This window comes from Pseudophryne corroboree, chromosome 2 (genome assembly GCF_028390025.1).
Source record: "Pseudophryne corroboree isolate aPseCor3 chromosome 2, aPseCor3.hap2, whole genome shotgun sequence".
NCBI lineage: Eukaryota > Metazoa > Chordata > Amphibia > Anura > Myobatrachidae > Pseudophryne > Pseudophryne corroboree.
The window spans coordinates 149,847,595-149,867,570 of NC_086445.1; the positions used below are offsets into that span (position 1 = coordinate 149,847,595).

Here is a 19,976-nt window from a genome sequence, read left to right on the forward strand (position 1 = left end):
CTGCGATCAGTTCAGTCAGTTTCGTTCCTGGTTTGACGTCACAAACACACCCAGCGTTCGCCCAGACACTCCTCCGTTTCTCCAGCCACTCCCGCGTTTTTCCCAGAAACTGCAGCGTTTTTTCACACACACCCATAAAACGGCCAGTTTCCGCCCAGAAACACCCACTTCCTGTCACTCACATTACGATCACCAGAACGAAGAAAAAACCTCGTAATGCCGTGAGTAAAATACCTAACTGCATAGCAAATTTACTTGGCGCAGTCGTACTGCGGACATTGCGCATGCGCATTAGTGACTAATCGCTCCGTTGCGAGAAAAATATAACGAGCAAACAACTCGGAATGACCCCCAATATAAATAACTGGTAATAATAAATAAATCCTGGCTACAGTGAGTTTGTCCCCTCCTCACTCCTTGTGGCATCAGTCAGCTTCCGCAAACAACTTGCTATCCAACTTGGGAAGTGCAGCTGCCAGGCGACACAACCACTGGGTTCGGGGACATATCAGCATGAGTTTGGGCTGCTCTAGATAAATCTGGTGTCTGGTAAAATGCCCAAAATTATGCCTAAAAGCACTGACTTCAACAAATAACTGCTTGGTAAATTCCCTCCCTCATCCTGTGGACTTCAGGCAACTTGGAATGTGCATCCACCACAGTCAGTACCATATGATCCATGAATGGACCTGCAAAATCAAAAATGAACTCTGCCATGCTCATTCCCAGGGGTGATGGAGCTGGATGAGGTGCATTTATAATCTTTTGACATTCTTCACAAACTAGTTATTTGTTCAAACAGACCATTAATTCCAGGCCATTATATATAGCTTACAACTACAGCCTTGACTTTCACTGTGTGAAGGTAGCCTTCATGCATTGGCGTTTCTATAATGCGTGCAGTGTGTGCGGTGCACATGGGCCCCTGAGTATAGGGGGGGGGGGGACACTGCACCCATTTCTCCTATACTTACCTTTCCGGAGTCCATCGCTGACCGTGTGTGGGCCCCCTCCTCTCCTGTAGCCGTCACTGCCGCTGCTAGTGCACTGACCACTAGAGACTCTGGCACAGTGCCAAAGTCTACAGCGCATGCGCAGGACTCTGAAAAAAATGGCACGGCGGCCATTTTTCGGAGTCCTGCGCATGCGCTGTAGACTCTACAGCGCTCAGAGCGCTAGCAGCAGCGCGACAGCTACGGAGAGGAGGGGGCCCACACACGGAGTCTGCACATGGGTCCCCTCCTCTCTAGAGACGCCCCTGCCTTCATGTACTGTAGTTTTCCAAATATTCTTGTACACAACTTGACAGGCACAACTGCTCTAGAACAAGGCATTAATGCTCCTTGACATACACAGTTGATCTCATCTGAGGTTGTGGACAGGGCCGGTTCTAGCCCTTTTGCTGCCCCGGGCGGGAAATAGGGGCGTGGCTTCATACAGGGGGCGTGGACAGTTATGCCCCCTGTACAGTAGAGTAGCGCCGCTGAAAGGGAAATAAAAAAAAATACTATCCCCGCTCCTGATTCCCGACCGCTGCAGACCTCCGCCGGCGCCGCTCCTCTCCTCGGATCTGGCATAGAGAGACACTAGAGGTCAATTATAACCCCTAGCGTCTGTGTCAGTCCCACAATGCTGTGCGGTGCGCGATGACGTCATCGCGCACCGCACAGCAAAGGTCCTCTCCACGAAGGGAAACTAGATTCGTAGCGTCTAGTTCCCTTCACAGCGGGGTACCAGCTGGACCAGCGGGGGACACAGCGGGCAGCACAGCAGTAGCGGATCTTGCCATGGTGCGGCACCCTCCGGAAGGCGGCGCCCCGGGCAAAAGTCCTGCTTGCCCGTGGCAAGATCCGCTACTGGATGTGGATACATTGAGTTACCATGTGTTAGACAACTGTTACCTGTAATAACACAGACTAGCCCGGGATAACTTATGGTTTCTCAGCTGTGGACAGTGGGGTCTATTCATGAAGCAGTGACAAGTCTGGAGAAGTGAGCCAGTGGAGAAGTTGCCGATGTCAACCAATCAGCATTGAAGTAACATTCATAATTTGCATACTATACAATTGTACGGAGCAGCTGACTGGTCGCACTCACTTCTCCAGTCTTTCCACTGCTTCATGAATAGACCCCAGTATTAGTTATTGGAAGCTGCTCTACCACTACTGAGTGATACATATCTTCTTGGTCCATTTGGACAGACCCGTGACAATCCGTCAGCGTTACCATGAAGTTTTGTCCGTTTAAATTAAATTTCACAAATATGAGCTCCAAAAACTAAGGACTACTGTATAGGGGAGATATAAGAAGCAGTGAAAAGTGAGTCAGTGGAGAAGTTGCCCATGGTAACCAATCAGCTTTGGGGAAACATTTATTAAGTGTATTATATAGGTGGCAGCTGATTGGTTGCCATGGGCAATTTCTCAAATGGCTCACTTCTCCACTCTTTTCACTGCTTCATACATATCCCCCCCCCCCCCCCCCCCCCTGCCCCCTATCTGTAATCTGCTAGCCATAATAGCTGGAACTCTTTTCCTGGGATTAACACAAGAGGTTGGTGGTATGTGGTTGGTGGTCAACCTCTTCTGTATATAAAGACACTGATGGAATGTCTTTACTCCCCATAAAAGATGGATGGAGATAAAGTACTAGCCAATCAGCTCCTAACTGCCAGGCTGGGTTTCAAAAATAACAGTTAGAAACTGATTGGTTAGTACTTCGGCCCAGATTTATCAAGCCTTGGAGAGTTATAAATTGCACGGTGATAAAGTACCAGCCAATCAGCTCCTAACTGCCATGTTACCGTCTGGGTTTGAAAAATGACAGTTAGGAGCTGATTTATCACTCTCCAAGGCTTGATAAATCTAGGCCTTACTACTCTCTACTTTATCACTGTCAAAGACTTAGGGGGACATTTACTAAGCAGTGATAAGAGTGGAGAAGTGAGCCAGTGGAGAAATTGCCCCATCAACCAATCAGCAGATCTGTATCATTTTGTAGTATGCAAATAATAGATGTTACTTCAGTGCTGATTGGTTGCCATGGGCAACTTCTCCACTGGCTCACCTCTCCGCTCTTCTCACTGCTTAGTAAATGTCCCCCTAGGTAACTAGACCTCTTAAAGCACCACAATTAATATGTGCATAGTTTCTTTCTCCTACTGTTAAGAATCTTGATTTAAATCAGGGGTGTGGAACCTTTTTTCTACCAAGGGCCATTTGGATATTTATAAAATCCTTCGGGGGCCATACAAAAATTATCAACTTAAACATTACCCTGCCCCCCAGTAGCTATGCCAGTAGTTATGCCCCTTAGAGATACTGAGTGCGCGTGCCTTCCCAAAAATGGGCGTGGCCAATTAAAATGGGACGTGATACACATATGCCCCTAATAGTGCAGTGCCAGATACACATATGCCAGTGCAGTTCCAGATACACATATGCCAGTGCAGTGCCAGATACGCAAATGCCCCCACAGTGCTAGATACACAAATGCCCCCACAGAGCCAGATATACAAATGCCCCCACAGTGCCAGATACACAAATGCCCCCACAGTGCCAGATACACAAATGCCCCCACAGTGCCAGATACACAAATGCCCCCACAGTGCCAGATACACAAATGCCCCCACAGTGCCAGATATACAAATGCCCCCACAGTGCCATACTGCTCACAGCTCCGTACAGCGGCGGTGGCGTGTCTCAGGTGTCGGGTCAGGGCAGGGAGGAGAGCGCGCCTATGTCAGGCTGCGGTGGCGTGTAGGACTTCAAACCAGCCGCCGGTTCGTGAGCCAATCAGAGCTCAAACCAGCCGCCGGCTCCTGATTGGCTGCCGGTCCACGAGCTCTGATTGGCTCACGAACCGGCGGCTGATTTGAGATCCTACCCACCGCTGCCGGACATAGTAGCTGCGCTCTACTCCCTGCCCTAACAGCTGAGACACGCCACCGCCAGACTGAGCGGCAGCGTGTCTCGCTGCCAAACAAGTGTCTGGGCTGCAACAAACGGCTTTGCGGGCCGTATATGGCCCGTGGGCCGGAGGTTCCCCACCCCTGATTTAAATATTTGTTGCTCACTGCCATCTGGCAGAATATGTGATAAGATTGCCTCTAATCCATAAGGTGGGGAATCGCATGGCAACTTTATAGTTTCAGACATAGGAAGTGTGTGAGGATCTTGTCCAATGTGTAGCTTCTCGGCCTCTTAAAACGTCCTTCTGAAAGCGCGCATTCAATGTATGTAACACCGTTAATATGTGAGGTAAAAATATGTGATAATAATTCAGTAGGCCTAGATGAGATCTCAGCTGTTCCACAGACATCTGCAGTTTTGTCTTTGGAGTTGTACAGACCTTTTTTGCAATAACATGTCCACAGTAAGAAATGTGTTCTTTAATAAACTCACATTTATCTTGATTGGCTCTCAGCCCAAATTTCACGTAATCTCGTGAGCACACTTTAAAGATTGTTTAAATGATCTCTATCATCTTTTCCTGCAATAATAATATCATAGAGGTAACACAGAGTACCAGGTGTTCCCTGTAACATTTCATCCATGGCTCTTTGCCACATTGCTGGAGCTATTCCACAGATAAGACAATTTACTGAAACAAACCTTTTGTCTTTAGATTATCAAGTTTTTCTTAGACGTATCTTCAACCTTGTCTTAAATCTATTTCTGTAAAGCATTTTCCTCCTGTCAGAGCTGCAAAGATGTCCTCAATCTTTTGTATTGGACACTGTATGTGGGTAATTCAGAGTTGATCGCAGCAGCAAATTTGTTAGCAGTTGGGCAAAACCATGGTGGTCATTCTGAGTTGATCGCAGCCAGCAACTTTTTGCTGCTGCTGCGATCAACTACTACACGCCTATGAGGGAGTGTATTTTAGCTTAGCAGGGCTGCGATCACTTGTGCAGCCCTGCTAAGCTAAAAAAATTTCAAGCAGAACTTGGCCAGCCCTATACCTACTTACCCTGTGCGATGATCCCTGCGATGATGAAGCTGCCTCTGACATCAGACATCCACCCTCCGTTGTTCTGGACAAGCCTGTGTTCTCCAATCCACTCCCTAAAAACGTCTGCAAACGCTGTGGAGATGCCCAGGTCCGCCTTCTTCCTGTCCATCTTCTTTTCAGTCGCACTGCTGACCGCTGAGTGATTGATAGGAAAGGGGCGTTTCTGGGAGGTAACTGGCCGTTTTCCAGGAGTGTGCTGAAAAACGCAGGCGTGACAAATATAAACGCAGGCTTGCCTGGGGAAACGGGGGAGTGGCTGGCCCAACACAGGGCGTGTTTGTGACGTCAAAACAGGAACTAAACAGACTGAAGTGATCGCTAGCTAGGAGTAAGTCTCGAGCTACTCTGAAACTGCACAATCTTTTTTGGAGCAGTTCTGTTATCTTTTCGGTCGCACTTCTGCTAAGCTAAGACACTCCCAGAGGGCGGCGGCTTAGCGTTTGCACTGCTGCTAAAAGCAGCTAGCGAGCTATCAACTTGGAATGAGGGCCCATGTGTAGCGCTGATTCATTGTTTTACAGTCTCCATTATGTGAATAGTTTTTAATCTCTGCATTTCTTCAATGCTGGAACTATGGGTGTGGTCTTTTCACTCCAATCTACAGGTGACAAACGGGGTCATTCCGAGTTGATCGCTCACTAGCAACTTTTTGCAGCGCTGCAATCAGATAGTCGCCACCTATGGGGGAGTGTATTTTAGCTTTGCAAGTGTGCGAACGCTTTTGCAGCAGACGGCACAAATATTTTTTTTTTGCAGTTTCTGAGTAGCTCTGGACTTACTCAGCCGCTGCGATCACTTCAGACTTTTTGGTCCCGGAATTGATGTCAGACACCCGCCCTGCAAACGCTTGGACACGCCTGCGTTTTTCCAAACACACCCAGAAAACGGTCAGTTGACACCCACCAACGCCCTCTTTCTGTCAATCACCTTGCGATCAGCTGTGCGAATGGATTCTTCATTAAATCCATTGCCCAGCACCGATCCTCTTTATACCCGTACGATGCGCCTGTGCATTGCAGGTGCATACACATACGCAGTTTTGCCGAGATTTAACCTGATCGCAACGCTGCAAAAAGTTGCTAGTGAGCGATCAACTCGGAATGACCCCCAAAATTCCTAAACTGTTTAGTTTCCCCAGCTCTCCTCCCTTAGTTGAACAGCACATATGGCCTTATTCAGTAAGGCCCGCGAATTTGTGAAAATCGCAAACGCATTTATAAACCCACACAATGCGGTTGCATCCCTGCAGGATGCCATCACACTGAGATTAACGACGATGGCCATTGGGGAAGGGAGGGGTCGACGCGGCATTGCAGGGGCTTGGTCCGGACAATAGAGGCGTGTCTGGACTGTTTTCGGGAGGGCTGCATGACGTACGGGGTGCACCCTCAAAATCCAGCTTGGCAATGCAATCACAATTAGACTGCAATCGCAACCCTGGGCGGACCTTTGCATGCTGGGCAGCCTTGCCCCGTGCCGAGTGGCCCACAGCAGGCGAGCACAAGCAGTAGCAGATTCTGCTATTTAGAATCAGCTCCATAGTACAGGATGAGCTTTGTGAAGTTTCATTGCAGCTTTCTGATTTAGTGCAATGCTGGCTTTCATGCCTATGACAGTTTCTATGCTAATTTTTAATATGATTTGTGCATCAGTTAACAATCGATTCAGATTCTTAATAGTAGTATTATTATTTGATATTGTAAACATTGATAGCTGCAATAGTTTACCAGTCAACTTGAATTTATTGTAGCCACACAAAGCCAAGAAATACCTGTCCATGATTTTATAATACACCGATCAGCCATAACTTTAAAACCTAAGACAGGTGAAGTGAGGTGAGGTGATTGTTCATGTTATTCACTTATAGCTGGCCATACCCTCCGCATCAGAGCCGGGGCGATGGGGCTTAAGTGCATTTGGAAATGCGATAAAAACCCAGAAAACAGGGGTTTTACCGCATTTCTACTTTAGTACATCTCGCCCACAATCTCTAAAGGGTATGGGGACAGTGTGCAAATATTTATCTGTATATTACCTCACTATTTGTTTAGATGTGCTTTGTGTGCAATGGATGCACATCACAGATTATGACTAAGTATAAGTTAAGGGTTGCTGTAGGAGAGCTCACTAGATTGCAGTAACCAATGGGTATACAGCCGAGAGAGATCAGGGGGCGGTTACATAAGGGGGTGATAAATATTATTGCCTCTCTTCATGGCTTTGAGCTTTTCCCACTGTATGTATGTTGCTGTATTTAAGCTATTGTCTCTTGTTACTGACCTTTCCTTTTTAGAAAGGGCACAGCAGGTGGGCAAGCATGGCGCTCAGCAGCCATAGCTGGAGCAAGTTACAGTTGGAAGCAATATTACTGTAAGTCGGCCTCCCTTGTGAGGGGCTGGGTCCAAAATCCCGACAGAAAACGACAGCGGCAATCCTGATGGCCAGAATCCCATATATTCATCCTACCTCTAACCCACCCCTCCCGCAGCCTAACCCTAACCTCCCTCTCATGCAGCCTAAATCTAACCATCCCCATTTCGCAACCTAACCATAACCGTCCCCCTAGTGCTTAACACTAACCCAAACCCATGTACTTACCTTCAGGATCCTTCGGAATACTGCTCCTTGGGATCACGCTGTCGGTCTTCTGACTGTCAGGATTCCGACTGCCAGGATTTTGACCGCATCCCCTTGTGAGAGGTCCAGAGCTGAACCAAAGGAGGGGGGTGAGTCTCTTTGACTTTTTGCAAGTCTCTTTGATAGTTGCAAGTGCTTTTTTTCGCCACCATATCAATAATGAAATAAAGTTGTGACCTTTTATGCCATATAAGTCTTTGGGGTATATTTACTAACATTTGCATTTCTGACGATTTCAGCCGAGATCAATCTCGGCTGAAATCAGCAGTGTGAGATTGGAACTTTTTGAAAAAGAAAAAAAAAGCGGAAATTAGTACTCTACATGTTACATATGTGTCAATTGAAAAATTACTTGTTTTGAAAATCTTTTAAAGTGTATTATTTTAAACTGAAACACAGTAAAAATTGCTATTATTATAAGCAATTTTCGTGTGTATTGATTGAGTGATGCCAAACACAAATATATATTATATATATTCATTATTATTAAGGTCAGTACATTAAGCGCAGTAATTCATTTTTGTTTTTAATGGTCTATTGATTCATATTTGTGTGGTCGGCAGTGTATCTCAATACGAATAGCCCCAACACTGCCGAGATTTGTGTTTAGTAAATTCCCGAGATGACACTTAGAAAAAAAAAAGCAAACTCGAATGGAATCGGGACTTGGTAAATTTCCACTTTTCTGTCTTCATTTGTGAGTTGGAGAAGAACTTGTAATAGTAATTTCTCAAAAAATGAAGGAGGTTGGGAACTAAAGTTATATTGGATTTCCATATGTCATGAACCATAACTTATGAAAAGTGGAGAAAAAACAATCGTGACCTTACAAAGCTCTCGATCAGTACCTTAAACTAGTGATTTGTAGGAAAGCAGAGAAACACTGTCCACAACTCACAGATTATTTGTGCACACATCTGCTCAAAGTCTTTGTCATTTTTCTTTTCCATATCACTGATCCACCCTAACCAAAGTATTTATCCATACCTCTCAACACACATGGGTAACAGTTTGGAGTGTAACGCACATCACGCCCCCTGTTCTCGTCACACTGGGGGCAAGCTCAGGGAGCTGTTGGGCAACACCCAGCCCCTCCTGACACAGTGTATGCAAATCAGTGTATGACAGAGTACCTGCGCCCTACGGGTGGGACAGTGCCTGAAAAGTGGTCTGTTCCACTGATATCAGGATGGTTGGAAGGTATGATTTATCTGTCCCTACCACTACTACAGAGAATGCTGGCACTGCCCACCTTTCAATGTGATACAGCTTGGAAAAGTACATTCTCTAGAAAACATCTAGGGCAGACAAGGACAGGTTCCAAAATAGGTGCTGGGCAAAATGAGATCATTTGGTGGTAAGCTGTGGGACCATAACCTTGAACACTGCCATCACTCTCTTATAGGGCCTCATTCAGAGGTGGAGACAAATCCCGTTGCCTCCACAAATTGCAAGAATATGTCAATGACGCAGTCACAGGGATTTAGATGGAGATGCGCCATCGGTTGCACCATCAATCCTATAGTTCATCAGAATGTCTGGCACAAATAAGGCTCAGTAGCTATTACAGCTGGCTCCTGAGGCCTTTTTTTTTTGCTAATAAATTGTTACTGCATCCACCATCACTAATCAATCGTTGTGTGTGCACAGTGCGACTCGGATGCAGTACAACAAAAAACTGCGCACCCATCGGCATTGTGTCCACCTCTGAATCATGGCCACAGTTACTACTATGATGCAGACATATCATTCTATTATTAGACCCTGATCCCTATTTACACATCTAAGGGGTTATTCAGGGATGGACGCAGACCGCTGCATCTGCTGCAAGATCTGCGTCCATCTCCTCACATGCTGGGGGCTGTGGATGCATTGATTTGTGGTTGACCCCTGCCTGCGCAGCCCCAAGCCGGTGCTTATTCTCCAGTGTCGGCAACTATCAGGATTTGGTTTTGCCTGCCTTAGACACACGATGCCAAATCCCCGATAACAAAATATAACATAACCTTATTATTCACTTTAGTTCACAGTACTAATTTGTGTAATAATTTAAATAAAAAATAATATCCGGACAGATGAAATTGCATTCAGCTGTGAAAGATTAATATACACTATTTACTAACGTGCACAGTGCTTAAGTCAGTAGCCCAGAACTGTACGGTACTGTAGCCCACTTCTTTACAGCGCAACACTACACGCTGAATGGTTACTATTGGCTGGTGGCACTAGTATGATTTTATATATAAAACCACATAACTAGAAATGTATACAGACTAATATAAAGCCTACAGTATGTACACATTTTAATAAATTTAGACACTTTCGGGAGGCTGGAGCTGGACATACACTTGCAGCTCCTCGCACTGCAGGGAAGGAGACTGGGGTGGAGTTTCAAGATCCTGCAGGGGCTGATGGGACAATTCCCTCTGTCCCTGCAGTTTTCATGAAATTTACAGATCTTCATATAAGGCCATTCTGAGATGGCGTTATATAAAGTAATCTTTTATTGAGAACTTGCTGAATAGAATAAAATGTTAAAGCGCTGTAGAGAGCAATGACTTGCTCCCTACAGTGTGATACTCTGCGAGATGGGTATTAACAGAGAAAATAATTGTGTTATCATCTCCGGTAATCTTAATCTGAATAGCGGGGTTACGTTAAAAATGCGGAAACAAATGTCCACATTCTCAACGTGAAAAATTACATGCTGAATAGAACCCAAGTCTTTGGACCTATTATAAAATGCAGTAGACTATAGGTGAGAAAAAAGAAGACATACCAGTCCACACAATAGCTGAAATACAGAAAGCTCCTTCACTTTTATATAATGTATTATAATGTATATATATATATATATATATATATCCATAGAAATGTCCGCACTCACGTCCAGTAAATCATCACCATGGGGTGCTGCTCATGATAACCCCAACAGGGTATCACATATACCAGGTGTGTTGGAAAATCCAACAGAGGGCACTCACCAGTCCATAAGAGTATAAAGGTTTATTGATACATCATAATCACCAATAGTGTGTCGACGTTTCGGCCCCTAGGGCCTTTCTCAAGACAGTCAGTGAAGACATCCAAACAGCATGCCAGTTACACACATGTGTATGGACTGGTGAGTGCCCTCTGTTGGATTTTCCAACACACCTGGTATATATATATATATATATATATATATATATATATATATATATATACAGATCTCCTATATAATAGCCCAGATCTGTGACTTTGTGACTCATTTGCTAACGCTGGGCGGAGTCACAACACTGGGCGGAGTTAGTCAAATGAGTCACAGATCTGGGCAAATCTATAGGAGACTAGGAGCAGAAGCAGATGGTATGGGCATGGCACAGGCAGGGGTGCATACCTACCAGCTTTCTTCAGGCAGGAGGGACACACATGCGGCTAAAAGGGGGCGTGGCCAACGAAAGGGGCGTGGCTTCACAGGAGGGCCCTCGTTTTCGTCAGTGAGGGGGCATGCCCAGCGCTCTGTGAGCTGCTGGCATGCCCCCAGGGGCGGATTATGAGTCCGGGGGGCCCAGGGCACTTGAGACAGGGGGGCCCTATCTCATTGCTGTGCCTGCTGTGGGTTTGGGGGCGTGGCCTAATCGCGGCTGCGTGACCACGCCCCCTTATGCAAATTCCGGATATATTTTTTTTTTATGGGATTTTGGCCCCTCAGCTAGGGGTAAATCCAGAGGGGGTGGTCGCTCCCCCCTACACACCCGCACAGGAAGAAGAAAGCAGGGAGGCTGCTGCCTCCCTGCAACACCACAGACCTGCCAATACACAGCAGCGTGCGCTGTCTGTAGCACAATGCTGCTGCTGTTACTGGCAGGACGGGGAGCTTAAGAGCTGGGACAGAGCTACTCCAGCCAGGGAGGCCCCTAAAACTGTGGGGCCCACGGTACGTACCCCCTGGCCCTCCCCCCTTAATCCGGCTCTGCTGCCGGAACCCCCGCTTAATCCGTACCCCCTGATGCCCCCTCTCCTCCTGTCTCCACCTGCTAAGCACAACAGCGAGTTCAGGAGCTTCCCAACTGACCCCCCTTCACCGCGGGACACTGCGGGCCACGGGTGGGACAGCGGGACAGACCCAAAAAAATGGGACTGTCCCGCGAAAATCGGGACAGTGGGGAGGTATGGGGTTATGTGAGGGGGTATGCCGTACAGACAGACGGGCACCAGCTCACTGTGTGCTTGACCCCCCACATCAGCAAACTCAGCAGGGGCTCTCTGGCGCGGAGGAGCGTCACTTTCTGGCACACTCCACGCTTCTTAGCTGCAGTTTTGTGGGGCACCTGCCGCTGTGCAGGTTCCATAGTGCCTCTGTTATCTCCAGCCCCGGCAACCCCACCGCTAGCTGCAGCGCTGCCACCCGCAGTGAGGTGCGCCCAGCTCCTTCACACACTTTAGCCGGCGGGTAGCGCTGCAGAAGTCCGCGCTGATTGCAGGCTCCGACCCCCTCCTCCCTCCAGCCGCAGCGTCTCCTGGGAGCTAACCAGTCACTCCCAGTCTCCCCCCTTCAACAGCGCCCGGCAGCCGCGAGGCCCGCGCCGCGTGCACGCTATGACCCCCTCCAGCCGCAGCGTCTCCTGGGGGCTAACCAGTCACTCCCAGTCTCCCCTTACCACAGTGCCTGGCAGCCGCGAGGTCCGCGCCGCGTGCATGCTATATGACCTCCTCCTCCCTCCAGCCGCAGCATCTCCCGGGGACTAACCAGTCACTCCCAGTCTCCCCTTACCACAGTGCCTGGCAGCTGTGTGAGGTCTGCGGTGTGTGACTGAGGAGGGGGGAGGGATGCGGACGGGCAGAGGAAGCAGGACTCCAGCCTGAGAGAGTCAGCCATGCCAACTCTCCACCAGCAGCAGATCCCAACAGGTTGGAGTGGAACAGCAGCAGCCAGCAGCAGTGACTCCGGTAAGACACATCTGTCTGTCACCACTGTTCTGTCCCTAATACCAATCTCTCCTGTGCCCTGTGTTCTGTCATGTCCCTGTCACCCCTGGCCTTGCCCTGTCACCCCTGGCCTTGCCCTGTCACCCTTATCCTGGCCCTTTCACCCGTATCCTGGCCATTTCACCCTTATCCTGGCCATTTCACCCTTATCCTGGCCCTGTCACCCTTATGCTGGCCCTGTTACCCCTATCCTGGCCCTGTCACCCCTGTGCTTGCCCTGTCAACCCTATAATGGCCCTGTCACCCCTGTCCTGGTCCTGCTGCCCCTACCCTGGCCATGTCACCCCTATCCTGTCCCTGTCATTTCTGTCCTGGCCCCGTTGCCCCTGTCCTGGCCCCATCACCCCTGTACTGGCCCCGTCACCCCTGTTCTGACCCTGTCACCCCTGTCCTGGCCCTGTCACCCCTGTCCTGGCCCTGTTACTGCATACCCTCCAACTACCTTTTTGGCAGGTACAGACCCCGCAGCGCTTCCAGACCCCTCCCCAATGCACCACACCTCCGCACCTTCCCCTCCACCACATGCGGCACCCCACCCCTCCCCCATACGCAGTGCCTCCAGACCCCCTACACCACCCACTGCTCCCACTCCCCCGCCCCTCCACCACCCACAGCACCTCCAGGCCCCCTTCACCATCCACCCCACATATATGTCTCCCCCCACACCTGCCCCCCCTCCACCCACAGCGTCTGCAGACACCCTCCTAAATCCGTGGTCCCCCCCCCACTCCTCCCCCACCCACGGCACCCCTACACCTGCCCTTCCACCACCTGCAGCGCTTCGAGACCCCCTTCCCCATCTGCCGCACCACCTGTACCTGCTCCTCCCCCACCCATGGTGCCTCCGGACCCCCTACCCCACCCCCGCCCCTTCCCATCCCACAGCACCTCTGGAACCCTTCACCCATCCGCAACATACCCGCACCTGCCCCCTCCCACCCATGGCACCCCTGCCCCTCCCCCACCTTCAGTGCCTCTGGACCCCTCCCCCATCTGCAGCCCCCACTCCTCTGCCCCTCCCCCATCCATAGCACCTCCCGACCCTTCCCCATCCGGGCCCCCCCACGCATCCGCCCCCTCCTCCACCCGCAGCATCTACAGACACCCTCCCCCATCCGCAGTCCCCCCCCGCACCCGCTACATTCTGTACATCATGCCCTGCAGGTGCTGTTCACGCCGTCGCAAGGGGCTGCGCCTCCTTCACCAACGCACGCCCTTTCATTGTGCAATATTTAACCACTAACAAAGGAATGCAGGTAATACTCCATATAATACAAATATTGAACCAGAGAAAGGCATGCAAGGGTTAAGGGGGCGTAGCCCCTTGCGACGGTGTGAAGAGCGCCCGTAGGGCGCGATGAAGCACCTAGTATATATATATATATATATATATATATATATATATATATATATTATAAAAAATTTAACAATACACCCTCCGAGAACAACCAAAAGATAGTCTACGGTGAATACACAAGGGTAACCTTAAACCCCAAAGGAAATGTGCAAATGTAAGGTGTGTATAAACTAGAGATGAGCGGGTTCGGATTTACTCGGTTCTTTATGGCAGAATTATCGCCATTTCTTATTTTCTGGATTTTTCTTATTGGTTAACCAAAACATGTGACGTTCGATAGCCAATAAGGAGATTCGGGTAAATCCGAGTAAAACCGAACCCGCTCATCTCTAGGTATAAACCACAAACAAAAAAACCTGTTTAAAAGACAGGAAGCACTTCTCTCTTATGTGGCAGAATGTAATGGAGTCCAGGATCGCCAGAGGTGCAGGATACCGGACAATCTCTGACTTTTTTTAAAGGGCAATTACTTACAAGGCATGGTTTTGCCTTGTAAGCGTTTGCCCTTTTAAAAAAATGTCCAAGCTCAGCCGGCATCCCGCACTTCCAGCGATCTTGGACTCCAGCACATCCCGCCGACGGTGTTTTTTCTCAAATGTTCAGAACATCCAAATGCATATATGGAGAGAGAATAAAGCAGACAATAGTGTTATTATAAGGCTACATGTACTCACATAATATTAAAAGAGAAAAGAAAAAAGAAAAGAAAATAAATGAACATCAAATGGGTAAATCACAGAAAACAGCAGGAAAGCTCTGTGGCAGAAGAAATTATTATTCAGCAGTTACTATATCGGCAGCCTGTGACTGAGAAGCCCCCCCACCAGAGCCAGATGGTAAATGGTTGGATTGCACAAAGGGGCATCCAGATAAACCCCCCGGTGTCTAACAAACAGCTGGGTCATCTGATGGTATGCTGCACGGCTGCTGTCACACTTGCATAAGTAGTCCTTATAGCTATACTATGTACATCATGTATATTATACAGTGCATATTATGCAATATGTTGAACATTTATGCTTCAAAATGAGTTCGAGAGCACCTAATTTTATTTACAGGATGGCAATAATGAAAAGTAAAGGCAAACACTGAGATACAGGTATGAAAAAGCACACTTCCTATATCTGTGCTCACTAAGGGGTCTATTCATGAAGCAGTGAAAAGTGTGGTGAAGTGAGCCAGTGGAGAAGTTGGCCATGGCAACCAGTCAGCATTGAAGTAACATTTATAATTTGCATACTATACATTTGTACGGAGCAGCTGATTGGTTTCCATGGGCAACTTCTCCTCAGGCTCACTTCTTCACTCTTTTCACTGCTTCATGAATAGACCCCTAAGCGGTAGTAAATGCCCAGATTTCCTCCCCAGAGTTTCATATTGCCTCTGCAGTTCTACACACTGAGGGGCAGATGTATTAACCTGGAGAAGGCATAAGGAAGTGATAAACCAGTGATATGTGCAAGGTGATAAACACACCAGCCAATCAGCTCCTAACTGTTAATTTACATATTGGAGCTGATTGGCTGGTGCCTTTATCACCTTGCACATATCACTGGTTTATCACTTCCTTATGCCTTCTCCAGGTTAATACATCTGCCCCTGAGTAAGGGTTGTACTAGAAAATATCATAGAACATGCTCAGCAGCAGCGTGTGCTGGAAGGAACTGCAGGTCAGTTAGCGCAGAGCAGTCCTGAAATCAGCGATCTACAAAAAGTTTGTTTCTCATTCATTTTTGCAGATGTATTACCTGTTACTATGTGTGTGATTTCCCTGTTAAGCATAGTAAGAAATAGTACTGACCTTCAACTAGCTGATCCAGGGAGATGATCTTCTTGTTTCCATCCGCTGTGTAGATAGTTCTCACTCCCTGGGGTAGATTCACATTATCGGAAAGAGTTCTGGTCAGATCAGCCAGGAGAGCCTCAAAAGATCGGAAACGGTCAGCGGAAATGGCGTAGACAATTCCTTTGAAATATCGGTCGCCATTGCGGTAGAATCGGACTTTCTTAGCTTTCTTCTCTGAGCTCAGGGCTTGCAGAGTACGGGTCCGGTAAAAACTGCAGTGGGCACTATGGGTCGGGCTTGGTAGCCCATTGGCTCGGGACCCTCTGCTGTACCTCTGCGCTTTATCTCGCTCATCAAAATGTTCTAGTTCCATGTCTCTCCCCAAGGACATTGTAGAGAATCTGTAACAGAAAACAGAGAATGTTTTTCAATGAAGGATTAGAAACAAACTCCTCATTCTCCACTTATAAATGCAAATGATTGTCACATAATTGTTCTAAATGACTTATCGTGGGCTGCACTAACCTCACATTACCGCTGTTACTATTTCAGTAGCAGCACATGACTAATAACACTGCCTTGCTATATTCATATATATCTGGTAGTGAATCATTAGTGAATCAGTTTCTCATTAAAAAATTAAAATAATGAAACTGCAATAGACATTTCCTTTTACAATGATCTGCAGTGTGTTATGGGAAGAGAAACAACTGCTGAAATGCTATTGAAATGTAAATCAGAAAAACATAGCTACACATAATGTGTAAGAAGGGGCGGTGTAAGAGAGGAGGGGGCCCGTGTGCACACTTTGGGTGGAATTCAATTGTTTGAAAAGTCGGTTAGGCATCTGTTATTTCCTGTCTATTAAGGCCCGTACACACTGGCCGATATATCGGCCGTTCTCTTGAACGGCCGATATATCGTGGGTCCGTCGGCCAGTGTGTACGGCCGATACGTCTGTGAACTCCGTCGTTCACAGACGTATCGCGACGGCCCCGTAGCACAGCCGACGGCCAATATAGCTAACGATATATTGGCGCGTCGCTGTGTGTGTACGGCGGGCGGCCGACCGCCCGTATACATGCTGCGGCAGGCGGCGGTGATCGACAGCTGAACTGGGCGGGCGGGTGTACACGCCCGCCCAGTTCATGACGTCAGTCCCCGACGGTTCGGGCAGTGTGTATGCACAGCACACTGCCCGATCCGTCCATAGATATATCTGCAGATCAATTGTTCTGCAGATATATCTTTCCAGTGTGTACCCACCTTTAGATAGGAAAAAAACAGACACCCAACTGACTTTTCAAACAATTGAATTCCACCCTTTGTGTGAGCCCTCCCCTCTCTGCAGCGCAGTAGTATGTGCAGGTCTCTGGAAACATGGTGCCCGGCATGTTCCCAGTAACTAATCTCTATAGTGCATGCGCAGTTCTCCGGAAACATGGTGCCCGCCATGTTCATGGTAACTAATCTCCATGGCGCATTGGCAGTTCTCTGGAAACATGGTGCCCGGCATGTTCCCAGTGACTAATCTCTATAGCACATGCGCAGTTCTCCGGAAACATGTTGCCCGCCATGTTCATGGTGACTAATCTCTATGGAGCATGTGCAGGTCTCCAGAACATGGTGCCCGCCATGTCCCCAGTGATTAATCTCAATAGCACATGCGCATGCCTCCGGAAACATGGTACCCGCCATGTTCCAAGAGACATCTCTTTTGGGGTTGGGGCCGCATTACCGGCGGCCGGGATTCTGGCGGTCAGCATCCCGACGCCGGGATCCAGGCCGCAGAATGCTGGCGGTAGGGGCGAGTGCAACAAAGCCCCTTGCGGGCTCGCCAAAGGTTCTAGTCCAACTCTATGGGGTAAATTTACTAAGATGGGAGATCTATTTAAGATGGGATGTTGCCCAGAGCAACCAATCAGATTCTACTTCTCATTTATCTAGCACCTTCTAGAAGATAATACCTGGAATCTGATTGGTTGCTATGGGCAACATCCCATCTTAATTAGAACTCCCCTCTTAGTAAATTTACCCCTATGGGTGTCGTGGACACCCATGAGTGGGAATAGTCACTTATAGTTGGCATGCCGACTGTCTGTATTTTCAGTGTGAGGGATGCAGGGGGAGGTTATGTGACCGTTGGTCTCCTGACTGTCGGTCACATAAACTACTTCCCCTCTACTGCACATGTGCAAATCACCGGGATATGGTTGCAGTGTCATTTTCCGAGTGATTTCTGCTGTTGCAGCAGCAGCACCGTCGAGGACCTCCAGAGAGGTACAGTAAGTATTTGATCATGGGTGCAGGGTGTGCTTTGTGGGCCTCCCAGGAAGAGCCCGTGTGCACCGCACACACTGCACCCATTATAGATACGCCTATGAGTGTAACTTATTTATATCTAAAATAATCAGATCAATAGCTACAGAGGTGACCTCATACACTATTGCAGCAGTCGCGCCAAACAGCCCTTCTCTTCGTGCCAGGTCCTCTGCAACTTGGTCGCAATATGATGAGACAGAATCACTTCACGAGGCTGCACTGATTACTTTGATATGTGGCACTTGTACATCTGTGTGCGAATGAGTCTGAATCTATAAAAAGTGCTACGATACAGCACCTGTGGATTTTTCTCACGCCAACTTCCATTGTGCTTCATCTGTGACTTTGTATTTATTTAGAACTAAGGGGCCTATTTGCTAAGTCCTTGACGGAGATAAAATACCAGCCAGTCAGCTCCTGTCGTTTTTCAAAGACAGCCTGTAACATGGCAGTTAGGAGCTGATTGGCTGGTACTTTTTTCTCCATGCACTTTATCTCCATCCATGAGGACACATCTGTATATTTGAAGAAAGAAATGCCAATTTAGCCCAGTCACAAACCTTCCAATTTTCATTATGGCCAGATTTTTTTATTGGGTTTATAGATCTACAACACATGTACTATTCCTTGCATACAAGTGATCATAAACCAATTGGTGATAAACAGCCACAGACACTAAAAAAAACACTGAACACATAGGGGGAGATTTAGCAAACCTTCTAAAGAGAACAAATGGAGTTGTTCTCCATGGCAACCAATAAGATTCCATCTATCATTTAGCAGGTGGTATTAGGTTGCCAGCTTTTGGGATCCCGGCGCACAGTATACCGGTGCCGGAATCCTGACACCCGGCATACTGACACCTTTTCTCCCTCTTGGGAGGTCCACGACCCCCCTGGAATGAGAATAGATAGCTTGGCGCGCATAGCACGCCACCGTGCCCGCATAGCGCGCAACCGAGCCCGCAGAGTGGCGAGCGCAGCAAGCCCGCAAGGGGCTAATTTGTGCTCACCCAGCTGTCGGTATGCCAGCGGTCGGGATTCCGGCGCCGGTATGCTGGCCACCGGGAGCCCGCTCGTCGGCATACCATACTACACACCATTTTTCTAGTACATTCTATCGAATGATAACTGGAATCTGATTTTTGCTATGGGCAACATCTCCACATTTTCAAAGTCTGATAAATATCCTCCATAATCAATTATATATGTTTAGGACATAAACATACTGAACCACACAGATCTAGGTACCATCATGGAAAAATTTGTGATATTCAAAGAAGTCCCAGCAATCGGAAGACACTCTCTCTCCCTCACACCCCATCCATCAGACTCCTCCTTCCCTCACATCCTGGCACCATCCTCTCCTCCATCACCCTCCCTCCTTCACACCCCAGCTCCATCAGACTCCTCCTTCCCTCACATCCTGGCCCTATCCTCTCCTCCATCACCCTCCCTCGCTCATACCCCAGCTCCATCATACTCATCCTGGCCCCATCCTCTCCTCCATTACCCTCCCTCACACCCCAGCTCCATCAGACTCCTCTTTCTCTCATATCCTGGCCCCATCCTCTCCTCCATCCCCCTCCCTCCCTCACACCCCAGCTCTATCAGACTCCTCCTTCCCTCTCATCCTGGCCTCATCCTCTCCTCCATCACCATCCCTCCCTCACACCCCAGCTCGATCAGACTCCGCCTTCCCTCCCATCTTGGCCCCATCCTCTCCTCTATCACCCTCCCTCACACCCCAGCTCCATCAGACTACTGCTTCCCTCACATCCTGGCCCCATCCTCTTCTCCATCACCCTCCCTCATACCCCAGCTTCATCACACTCCTACTTGCCTCACATCCTGGCACCATCCTCTCCTCCATCACCCTCCCTCCCTCATA

At 48.4% G+C, this 19,976-nt stretch overlaps 1 protein-coding gene across 4 annotated transcripts in view; it reads right to left on the bottom strand.

Moving 5' to 3' along the window:
• Positions 1 to 19,976, bottom strand: part of DCLK1 (doublecortin like kinase 1) — a 560,745-nt gene that overhangs the window by 495,998 nt on the left and 44,771 nt on the right. For all 4 annotated transcript variants that reach the window (XM_063951824.1, XM_063951822.1, XM_063951823.1 and 1 more), the window contains one exon: positions 15,780 to 16,165. In XM_063951824.1, the coding sequence (XP_063807894.1) occupies positions 15,780 to 16,155 (376 nt within the window). In that variant the 5' untranslated portion in view covers positions 16,156 to 16,165. The remainder of the gene's footprint in view (positions 1 to 15,779; positions 16,166 to 19,976) is intronic.